This window comes from Gossypium raimondii, chromosome 12 (assembly GCF_025698545.1).
Source record: "Gossypium raimondii isolate GPD5lz chromosome 12, ASM2569854v1, whole genome shotgun sequence".
Taxonomy (NCBI): domain Eukaryota; kingdom Viridiplantae; phylum Streptophyta; class Magnoliopsida; order Malvales; family Malvaceae; genus Gossypium; species Gossypium raimondii.
The window spans coordinates 53,490,221-53,502,187 of NC_068576.1; the positions used below are offsets into that span (position 1 = coordinate 53,490,221).

Sequence of the window (11,967 nt, forward strand, 5' to 3'; positions counted from 1 at the left end):
AAAAAATTAAAAATAAATGGATTGACCTAAAATGGGCTTGGGCTAATTTTTTACAAATATGGGCAATTTAGGCGAAATTTTAAGGTCATATTGGGCTGGGCCGAGCTTAAAAAAGCATAAAATATGTTAATATTATACTTAAGTCCGACCTAAACCAACCCATAAACACTTCTATATTGTATTAAAAAACCATGTCAATTAAATGCCTAAACTATTAGGAAAAAAAAATCATATCATCACTGATAATAATTGATAGGATTATCAACATGGATGAACTAAAAACATTATAAAAATAGAAAATTAGAGTAGAAACACTAAATCTTTAGCAACAGCTAAGACTGGAATTAGAGCATAAAAATAATGTACAAGATAGAAACCCCCATTCGCAAACCATAAAATGATTGAAGAAATTAATTGGAAAGGAGATCAATTAAGAAGTCATCCAACAGCGAACTGAAAAGCGCAAGTTCAACTGCTGATCCAACCTCTTCCTTTCCTTGGGTCAACTTCATCCAATTCTCATTCTTCCCAAAATCTTCCGTTCCCATTTCAATAACAACCCTTTTAGCATTCACTGACAATGAACTGAAACTGTTGGATGGGATTTGGGGTTTCAATAGCTTAAATAGTTTCTGATGGTTGGTTTCTGGTTTATTATAATAGTCATCCAACAATTCATTTGGGAACTCATCTTCAAGCTCTGCCATTGCGATTCGTTTGTCCAACTCCACAGGCTCTAGCTGAGCCAGCCTCTCGAACCTTATGACCTTTTGCATCAGCTTTTGTTTGGTTACTGTTGTCAAACCCACAAATATTGTTAATTAATAGGAAATTATGTTCATATGTAAGAAAGGGAGAGGTACCTTCCACACGGGCCAAGTGATCTTCGAAAGTAGAGCCATTGTCTTCTTCTTCTTCGTCATCGAAAGGGCAATCTAGAACAGACACTGGACTAAACTGTTCCTTTCCTTCTTCGTTTGGCGCCCAATCCTCCTGTCTCATTTCATTCCATTATCAGTTGAGTGAGTATTAGCCTAGCAATTAATCAAACCAACTTTAATCTTTATTCCATCCCATTCCAACATGAGAAAGTATCAAAAACTTTTAATATACCTATTTCTATCCATAACTCTCAAATGCACACTCAAACTTATATTCTTTATATTATTATAAATGTAATAATATCAACTGAACAAGATTCAATTGACAAAATATAATTTATTTAACTTCGTTTTATTTAAACATATAATTCAATTCACCCACATACTTAAAAGATTATAGAAATAAACACTATGAGTGTATCAAATATCTATGCACTAAATCAAAATGAAGTGATTTGATATCAAAATTTCTTCGATTTTTACTAAATTTTTTATTAACATAAGATAATGAATTTGAAAAATATCTAAATGGGTGATATATTCTTGCTAAATGAATTATTACTATCCTTTAAACTCGTCCCTAATGTATTCTCATGGTTCGAGCTTAATTTAACATTGTTTCTCATAAGTATTTTGGAACAAAATATACTTTTAAGATAAAAACATTACTAAGCAAGATGTTTTGAACTTTTAAAATGTTTTAAGACAAAAAAAGTTTGTAAAAATAAATTTTTCAACTAAAAGGAGAAATAAAAAAATTAACTTTTACTTAAAAATACTTTTTAACCTAAAAATATTTCCGAAAAACAATAATAAAGTGAAACTCCTGAAGGGGATTAGTTTAGGTACTATTCTTAAAAGATGTTACTCAATTTTATTCAAGATTAGATGGGTTAGGTTGGGGTACAGTTAATTTGGTCATAAAGCAAGATTAGTTTGGATATGATAAAATAGACTTGAATTTTACTCAATACTCGAAATGCACAAATGAGACCTAACCAACTGGGCCCGAATAATCCTTGGACATGCCAATCCACCACATACCACATGCCACATGCCACCCATTTTAATATAAGTGCCAATTCTCTGTTCTAACCAAACTCCCGAACTACTCAACCAAGAGCTAACCTATTTAATCAAAAACAATTTGTGTTTTTAGCCCGCCTGATAATAATCCCAATGCACATCAACTCAATTATGACAAGTAGGTCAATTTTCAGGTTGTAACAATAAAAATCACTACGCACGTGCTACACGTGAGGAATCCATGCAATTTGCGACCCCCTCAACAAACTTGAAAATCCCCATCATATCCCCTTAACAAATTAAATAAAATATTTATGGATTATAAGGAGACAACCAAGCAGAGAAGCCACCAACAGACAGACAGACGATAGACTAATTAATGTTAGGAAACAAATATTGAAGGAAGCTATTCTCTGTCATTTACCTTGGAATCCTCAGCGACTGTTACGCCTGCCATATTGCTGACATTTTTTTCCTCCGGTGAAGTCGTTTTGCTTGAAACGGTGCCGTTTTGAGTCGAGCTCTCTGGGTGACCGCTCCAAGACTGTAAATTGTTCGCTGTAAATTCACTTTCAGCCCAACTGCTATTGCTCCTGCTCGGAGACACCCTAACAGTAGAGCAAGTGTCGGTGGTGTTGTAATTGGGAATAGTATTCTGATAAGGCGGTTGATTTTTATCTTCAAGTAATTTGCTGAACAATTTCCATCGTTTGATCTCACCACCACCACCGCCGTGATCTTCTTTGTCAGTACTTTTTCTCCAAAAGCCTCTTTTGAAGAGCTTCCTGCAACTGTTGCTTTGCGATGACGAAGGTGGCGATGACTTGGTGAACGGAAAAGGCAGCTGCTTGATGGCTTTAAGTACGGATTCTGAAGCTCTTTGCAGAGCTGAAATGGTGGTCGACGAACCCGGCTTCGAACGGCTTCTTTTAAGAAGCCGTTTCGTAGCGCTTGAGTAATTATGTTTAGATTTCTTCAAGTCGGCCTCCAGAAGAAACCTGATGGTGGTGCAACACTGGCGACGTGGAAACGATTTGAAACCACTAGAAGAGCAAGAACCCAAATCGTCTCTCAGGTAATCTTTGAGCATCAATGATTTTTTCTCGAGTGAAAGCGTTTTCCTAAGCTTGATATGATCAGTGGGAAAATTGATCAAAGCCATATTTATGAAAAGAAAAAGAAAACAGGGTCAAAAGAATTTCAGGGTTTCAAGAGAGAGAGAGAGAGAGAGAGCGTGTGTAGTTAGTTGTTACAACTGGAAGCTGTGGTCATGATGATGATGGAATCGTGAAGGGGATAAGAGAGCATTTAAAATAAGACTGAGAATCATCAGTATATAAAAGTTTTAGCAGAAAAGAGTAAGAGCTTTTTGCACAAAGAAGAGAAGAGAAGACTAAGGAGTTTATAGGGGGGAAGGGGGGAGAGAGAGAGAGGTGGTAGTGAAGATCTCTAGGAGTTAGAGAAGCTTGGATGCCTCTTCTTCTCCTACTTCTTGTTTTTTGTTGTTATTATGGTTCATATATTTGGGTTTTTGAATTTTATTGTAATTATTAGACGGTAAATGAGGCGGGTACAATGAAAGGAAGTGTTGGTTTGTTTTGGAGTGGTGTGAGTGAGAGACCAGTAGTTGACCTTTGACGAATCTGAAAATGATGTGCTGTTATCTTCCATGCATGCTAGGAGAGAATCAGCTGCAGGCACGCCCACACCTTTCTTGCTTAAAAGGCCAATGTTTTACCTGTGGTAATATTGCTTTTTTTTTTAAAAGAAAGTAATTAAACATATCATAATACAGTAGTACTGATAATGAGTGTCTACAAGATTAGAAAAATCAAAAGTAAATAATTAGAAATGGAGTAGCCCCATATTTTTATTCAATAATGAAGACGTTAATGCTTATCTACAACCCATTATGTTGCAATAAGTCTATACTATGAATGACCTATTCTTGGTTGATTACAACTTAGAAGCAGGATTACCGCAGAGCAGGTAGGCAGAATTATTTGGTGTAATAATATCTGTCTGAGGCGCATGCAGGGATGAGTTCCCTCTTCCCTAGTAGCTAGTGTAATCAATTAATTTCATGCATGTCCCACGGTGAGGGCCGAGTGATTATGGCTTTCTACTTGCAAACTAAAGAGGAAACATCTTTTTTAACTAAAAAACCAAGAAAAGAAAAGAGAGGAAGCATCTTAATGTACATGTGGAATTGTTAATTAAATAAAAAAATTTAAATTCAATATTAAATAATATTAAATTAAACTTTAATATGTTTTCTTCTCTCTCCTCTCCCACGTTTCATTATCTTCTTCCCCCGCCCTCTCTACCATAGCTGCCCACCAAGTTCCAACAGGCCACCACGTCTCTATTTTTTATTTCATTCCAATGAAAAAAAAAAAACCCCTTATCTTGTTGGAGAAGAATCAGAGCTTTTATGTTGGAGCTTTTAAATTTGAAAGATTTCATTTCTAGGTTTATATATTTTGTTAATGGAGCTCCGATGTCAATGCTTTCTCGATCCCGCTGGCGCAATACAACCCGTTGGATGAGTCGAGCCCACTTGTTTTGAAGCTAAGGAAGAGTCCTTCACTTTTGGATTGATCCAAATGCGCCTCTCTCAATCTCAAAGCAATGGCTCAGCTGCTTAAGCTGAAAGCTTGAACTCTGGTGTCAAAAAAGGGGAGTAAAGTAAGCCTTAAATTTCCCAGCTTCGATTCTTTGAATCGGCCACTGGGAGGTACCTTTTATTAAATTTTATTCATTTATTTTATTAAATGCATTCATTCTGAGGTCCAGTATTATTTTATTGAGTCGAAGTATGAACGTGATTTAGTGGTCAAATGTTATTTTCCCTTGCACAGACGTTGGAACAAAGGGTAGTGGATGCATACGGCTAGGGCCTAAGACAGGAGGGGCGCATGGACTAAATGCTGGTGGCGCAAGGGAAGTGGTGGCCTGGAGCTGTGCAAGGCAACAGTAGGTGGTTGTTGGAGTGAACTGTGAAGGTGATGAAACGGGGTAGAGGAGAGAGAAGGAAACGTATAAAAATTTAATTTAATATTGAATTTAAATTTTTATTTAATTAATAATTCCACATGTTGTATACGGATTGGTTGCGGAATTTTTTTAATAAAATAAAAACTTTAACAATAAATTTCTTGTCACTTAACAATGATAGAAAGAGCAGCACATACGGTCGTACTAATGCCATGTGGGAGCTGCAAAAAGAGACCAGAGTCCCAAAGTACAATTTCTCCCTTTTTGTAGCTAATTGCAGCAGTAACAAACTGTAAGTGGCCTTGCTACTTAAGAGCAAAAAAAAAAAAAAAAGGCATTAATTTCTGATTTCCTAATCCTGAAAAAACAGATATAACAACATAAATGTAGGTTTATGAATATGAACCCCCATTTTTTATTGGACCGGGGATGTGGAACTTAACAGGGTAGGCGACAAGTAAAGAGACTCCATCGTCCAATTCCACCATTTCCTTTTTCAGGTTTGCACATCGCCGCCTTCTTTTCCATGTGTTATGAGCTGAACTGCCTTTGATTTTAGCAAAAAAGCAAATTTGTCCATTAACGATTAAAGAAAAAAAGTACTCATGTAAGTCTTCAAAATTTGTTTCACTTTCACTTAAAACACCAACGACAGGATGACTGAATGCGGGAGGATTTTAGTAAAACTGAAGCAAAATTTTTTATTGGATTCAGTTCCAATTTCCGAACCTCCTTTCATCAAAATCATGGTAATCAGTTTTGTCACGCTGCAACCCATTCCATTGTACCTATCCTAACTTTAGATTTTTAATGTCGCCCATATTTAGATTTATGGTAGTAAAAGTATAATGAAGGGTTGTGTATTAAGAATTAAATTATATTTTGTCTTTTTTACTTACAAAATAAAGCAAAACAATTCATGTACATTAGTTTTAAAGAGCATATTAGTCTTTTTAATTAAAATTTTATCCATTTGTATTGTTAAAAATTAGCATGATTAACAAATAATCAAATAATTATACGTGGCATGTCACATGTACAACATGCTGACGTACAAGGACCAGTTTTAATAGTAGAAATGAATGAAACTTTTAAGAGAAATATCGCTTTATATTTGATTTAATGTATAAGGATTGTCCATTCCTTGAGTGGAAGGGCAAAATGTGATCTGACTTTTAGTATAAGGGCTTCCATGGTACTTTTACCGATTTATGGCACATTCATGATGTGGGTAAAAAAATAATTTCAAAATGTTTAGTGACCTAGTTGTAACTTTTTTTAGTTAAGTGATTAAAATAAGAACTTACCAATAATTTAATAACTAATAGTCTAATAGTGTAGCTTACCTAAAAAAAACCACCCTTATAAAGTCGAGATGGATTCAAACTTGTCAAGTTAAAGGGTTTTTCTTTTGTCACTCTGAAACATCAATGAGTATACTTTGTAAAACATGTTTCAGTTATTTTAGTTAAACACAAACAAGTATTATCTATATAATACATTTGATTTTATGAAGTCAAATTTGTAACACCCCTTATCCGTATTCGACACCGAAATAGGATACGAGGCATTACCAGAACACATACACTTGTAAACGTATTGAACCGAGTTATAAAATTTCATCTAAATTAAAAATTTCAAATTATTAACGTGCTTTTATAATTCTTCACAATATATCCTCAAAATATTATATTCATAATAAATAAGGCCTACGAGACCCGATACATACTCATGCAATTCAATGCTTCATTTCTTTTTATTCAATTCACAAATTCTCATTCTCACAATTCAAATCCTATCACTAGCAATTTTCATTTAATTCACATACAATTCAATATTAGTAAGTTCAATACTAATACGTATTTACCATTTAACTCAACGTTTATCGATTATACCATTTATTAACACATTTATGAAATTCTCAATTTTGCAATGAAAATATCACTTTAGCTTAAATAACAACCTCAATTAAACTCATCATCCCCTTTTTCGTCATTTTTCACTTCAAATATGAACTTACTATTTCATTATCTTTCCACACCCATTTCCTATGCATATCACACAAGACATAAGCATATCATTCAACCATAGTCGCAAGCTAATGCATTTAAACATAATTCTTTTTTGGAATTAACCACGTGATAAACCATTTCACTAGAGATTACATAATTTAAACCTTACCACCCCTGTCATGATCACAAGCATATTTCCATTTAGGCACTTACCATCTCAATGCATAACTTATAAGTTTAACGTGGCATAATCCAACCACAACTTGGCCAAAGCCTAAGCATATACACCAAATATGTTAACCATATAAACATATAGCATAAGCATTATAAGCATAGATAAGCACAACATTTGTTCATGTATCAAACTTACCAACATGTGTTAATTCATAAACCATTCATGACATTACCTCAAGCCATATCATATTCCAAATATACCATACACACATACTATGAAACTTTATTTTCCCACATGAGCTTAAACCAAGACCAATCATGCGCAAATATAAGCATCATTTCTATTTCATCGTTTATCAATCATAGTCGAACATATGATCAATTATACACAAATCATTCATATATTTTCCAATTTTCCTCCTCCTCCTCATCATTCCACATCCTTAATGTGTATAACACACTTAAACAACATTATCCATACTTTTACTATTTTCCTATATGCAAATTCAAACTGTTTGTCTGAGTCAGAGTCACTAATTTATTTATAACTCGAGCTACCGAGCTCCAAATTAAGATCCGTTAATTTTTCCCAAAACTAGACTCACATATATTCTTACCATAAAATTTTTAGAATTTTTTTCTTATCCAATAAGTACAGTTTGTTCTTTAAATTTTCTCCTATTTCACTGCTCGACAGTTTTGACCTTTCTTCACTAAAAATTAATTATTTCATAGTACAGAATTCTGATAATATTCTCGTTTGTTTCTTTTGAAAATAGACTCATTCAGAATTCTATACATATAAATTTTATCTCATAATTATTTTTTTACAATTTTTAATGATTTTCCAAATTCAGAACAGAGGATTTTGAAATCATTCTAGCCCTGTCTCACTAAATTTTAAATATCTCATAATATAAAACTCTTTTGCTTGCTCTGTCTCTTTTATATGAACATAGGCTCATTCAAATTTAATTACATATATTATTCAGCCTCTAATTCAATTTCCACCATTTTTGGTGATTTTTCAAAGTCACACAACTGTTGCTGTCTAAACTGTTTTGTTGCTAAATGTACTCTTTCATAATTTCACTTTTTCTCACTTTTCTTTTTTTACTGATCAAAGTCAATTTCTTGTCTTTCTTGATTTATAATAACATATTTAACTTGTTTAACACTCACATTATTCAATTTAGTCCAAAAATCATACTTTGGAAAATTACATTTTTGCCCCTAAAGTTTCACAAAATTATGATTTTGCCCCTAGGCTCGTAAAATAATTTTTATTCAATTTTCTTGCATTTTAGGCCTAGCCAAACCATTTTATAACTATAGCAGTTCACAATTCTCACTTATTCACACACTTGTGACATATTTTATAACTTTTACAAATTAATCCTTTTAGGCATTTTCATCGAAAATCACTTAGTAAAAGGCGTTCATCACACTCCAAACACTCATATTCTTCCATAAAACATCAAAATACATGCATATCATTTATGGGTAAATTTTTAAACACAAACCCTAGTTCAAAATAATGGTAAAAATAGGTAAATCTTGTTACGAGGATTTCAAAAATGTAAAAAGCATTAAAAATGGGGCTAGAACGGACTTACAATAGAGCTTGAAAGCTTGAAAAACCCTAGCCATGATTTCTCCATGCAATTTTCGGCGTAGGGGTTGAAGATGAACAAAAGTTGGCTTTTAATTTTGTTTTTAATTCATTTTAATAACTAAATAACCAAAATGCCCTTAATGAAAAACTTTGGAAACATGCCTAACCATGTCCATTTTTGTCCACCAACTTAACCAATGGTATAATTACCATATAAGGACCTCCAATTTAAAATTTCATAACAATTGGCCGCCTCTAACATGTAGATCTCAACTTTTGCACTTTTTATAATTTAGTTCTTTTGACTAAATTGAGTGCCCAAACGTCGAAATTTTCGAACGAAATTTTCACGAAATCATAGATCATGAAAATATAATAAAAATAAATTTTATCCTTGTCAGATTTGTGGTCCCGAAACCACTGTTCCGACTAGGCCCAAAATCAGGCTGTTACAAAATTAATAAATATTTAAGGGTGAAATTATTATTTGAGGTCTGAACTTGACAATATTTATCAGATTGGGGTCTAAATTTATTTAGTCCAAGTTATATCCTAAACTTTGCCATTATTCCCATGTTAGGGGTTGAACTTTAGGATTTTCAAGAATTAACTTGAATAAAAAAAATTAAAATCTTAATATAGGAACATTTATCAAAGTTAGGGTTTAACTTAAATAAAAAAATTTCAGGTCTGAACGCAAGGAAAGTTACGAAGTTTAAGTCCATAATGCAAGTTGAATTCGGCCTGTTGTCGCGGTCTCTTATATGACAAGGTCAATTGGGCCTAATTTTCCGCACGCATCGACGCTAACAAACATGTGGCGTCCCTGCTTTTCAAATTTAAAGTTGTTTTGACACGGGCCGTACTTAGTTTGTTCCTACTTTAATTTGAAAAAGTGGCCTTGTCGGCTTCAATAAAACTGTTCTTAAATCATGGTGATGTGATACCATTTAAGTTGCTCACGCGCTTCCAGTCTATAAGTTTCAAGTTTGGATAAATTTATACACACAGCTTGTTAACCAAAAAAGCCCAACGGAAGAAAGATCATACAAGCTATTGTAATAAGAGTTAAATTATATTTTGTTTTTCTATTTTAAAATAAGTAAATTAGTCTCTATATGCTAGATCCAAGATAAAATTGGTCATTTCGTTAAAAAATTTATCCATTTTCATTGTTAAAAATTATTCTCTATATGCCTACATGATGTACACGTGATGTGCTATGTGCAATTGTGTGGTTATTTTATTAGTCACGCTAGTTTTTAATTATAGAAGGGGATGAAAATTCTAACGACTAATATAATTCTTAATACATGTACCTCCATGATACTTTTACTGAAAAGAAACCAGTTCCTTTTTTGTTTCCTTAAAGTACGATGTAATTCTATATATGAATTGAAACTATTTTGTATCCATAATTTTATAAAATTTTAATTAAATTTATAGTAAATAAAAATAAAAATTTTGTAATATTATTTTTTTATCTACAAACTCGAATTTTAGGCTTTGTTTACTACTCAAATGTATAATCATTGAGATGCCCATACATGTTTGTTGTTGCGATTCCGAAGGAAAATCTTTTGGATTAGTTGTTGACTTGTTGGAAACAGGGGAACGAACTCGTAGTCGAGTCGTATATCTTACATGCCCTCTGGCTTCTTCAAATTCAACAATACCATACCAGTTGTACATCTTTACCTAAAACCTTACACAAAAAGATCATATATTACAAAAAAAAAAAAAAAAAACACAAAACAAACACTTGCAGTAGTTTGTAGTTTGTACACTTCAGATTGAGTAACTCCATAAAGACACATCGATATCACTGTCAGCTTCATCGCGATTCCTTGGTGGTGAAAGTAGAAGCGCTTCAGCCATGCTGTCAAGCAGCTTAGGCATGTAGAACATTTCTTCTTCATCCATGAAGTGAATTTTCTCTGTCGAAACTTCACCTTCAGCTGCCATTTTTTTCTTGTTTTCCAACTTGACGTCACTGCTCGAAACTTCACAATCGGAAGCCTTGAAGCTTCCCTGCCTGACGTCGCTACCGGAGAGTTCCTGGAATACTTGAGGCCTAAATGCTTCAGCTGCCTCAGCTGCGGCTCTCCTGATATCGGCGGCATCGTTGGAAGCAGGCACGGGTAACCTCCAAACAGAGTCAGCGAAGTTAAGGCAAGCAGCCTTGCCTCTGAATGCTAATGCAGCTACATCATGTGCCCGGGCAGCCATTTCAGGGGTGGGATACGTTCCAAGCCAAATGCGAGTCTTTTTATTAGGCTCCCGCAATTCGCATACCCATTTATCATTATTCCTCCTTCGAACACCTCTAAAAACCGGATGCCGCGTCTCCTTGAATACTCTCCTCCCTGCTCGTTTCTTAGGCCTGTTGGTCGCTAGTAAAAGCACTTCCTCGTCAGAGTGAACAGCTCGCTGGCCTCCAATGCCCCCTTCAGAGGATGAAGATGGCTCCACCCTTTCAGCACGCATAGAATAAGACTTGGAGAAGGGGACGTCAGACGTTTGACTTGGAATATCCATTGAATTGAGTAAAAAACAAGTTATGGGTGTTGGGTTTTTAAGCAGCAAAAGGAGCAGTAAAGTACTTTTCAAAACGGTTTCGAGATTATGGTGTCTGGGTTCGGTTTTGGGAGTTGAATCTTTTGGATTTGGATTTGGATTTGGATTTTTCAAGCAGCAAGAGAGTTGGAGAAAGGTATATATAGTTTAGGAGGGAAAGGGCGTGGGGGCAGATGGAGTGCGATTTAGACACGGACGCGCATATTATAGAGTGCCAGCTGTGACGTTCTAAAGGTCCCATATAAACAAAGGTCTAATCTACAAATCCAAGCTCCAGGTATTGGCTTTTGTTTTTGTTTCTGATTTTACCTTTTTGGGCTTTTACAGCTAAGATTACAGTTTATAAACTCAGTAAGCTAAGGTGTTTAGCACGTGTTTTGATGGGAATTGCACTTCGACACGTTTTTCATTTTCTCTTGGTGTGGGATTAGGGGCAGTGAGAGGTAATTAGACCCAATTTAAATTCAATTCTTTTGATTATATAACTTGATTTTAACATGCTTATTTGATTTTTATATTAATTTTTTTAATAATGCAATTGAAAAATAATTTTAGTACATAAAAATGTTTTTTTTTCATTTTTAAGTTATTCAATTTCAAAGTAATTTTGGTAATGGATTTATATTTTATATTAAAATGTCAATTTTCTTGTTTATTATTCCTTTTATGTTTATATATAGTAATA

General features: G+C 34.0%; 2 protein-coding genes and 1 long non-coding RNA gene across 3 annotated transcripts; 1 reads left to right on the forward strand and 2 right to left on the reverse strand.

Annotated features, from left to right (window-relative positions):
* Window positions 1-321: 321 nt before the first annotated feature.
* Window positions 322-3,376, reverse strand: LOC105765187 (uncharacterized). Its single transcript, XM_012584156.2, has 3 exons — window positions 2,332-3,376; window positions 864-993; window positions 322-793 (listed from the first exon to the last, which is right to left on the reverse strand). Exons 1-3 carry the CDS (start codon window positions 3,067-3,069, stop codon window positions 411-413), a joined length of 1,251 nt encoding a protein of 416 aa, XP_012439610.1. The 5' UTR covers window positions 3,070-3,376; the 3' UTR covers window positions 322-410.
* A 100-nt stretch (window positions 3,377-3,476) lies between these two features.
* Window positions 3,477-5,061, forward strand: LOC128035371 (uncharacterized). Its single transcript, XR_008191787.1, has 2 exons — window positions 3,477-4,644; window positions 4,769-5,061. It is a non-coding gene; the product is annotated as an uncharacterized LOC128035371 (long non-coding RNA).
* A 5,194-nt stretch (window positions 5,062-10,255) lies between these two features.
* On the reverse strand, window positions 10,256-11,378 carry LOC105765188 (dehydration-responsive element-binding protein 1B). Its single transcript, XM_012584157.2, has one exon. The coding sequence runs from the start codon at window positions 11,241-11,243 to the stop codon at window positions 10,494-10,496; it is 750 nt and encodes a 249-aa protein (XP_012439611.1). The 5' UTR covers window positions 11,244-11,378; the 3' UTR covers window positions 10,256-10,493.
* Window positions 11,379-11,967: the final 589 nt, after the last annotated feature.

Bases quoted from the DNA above. Each gene is read 5' to 3' on its own strand.
- LOC105765187 (XM_012584156.2), bottom strand. From the start codon at position 3,069: ATGGCTTTGATCAATTTTCCCACTGATCATATCAAGCTTAGGAAAACG. The intron at 994-2,331 runs GTAAATGACAGA...GAAATGAGACAG, and splicing joins CAGTCGCTGAGGATTCCAAG to GAGGATTGGGCGCCAAACGA. The intron at 794-863 runs GTACCTCTCCCT...GTTTGACAACAG, and splicing joins TCACTTGGCCCGTGTGGAAG to TAACCAAACAAAAGCTGATG.
- LOC105765188 (XM_012584157.2), bottom strand. From the start codon at position 11,243: ATGGATATTCCAAGTCAAACGTCTGACGTCCCCTTCTCCAAGTCTTAT.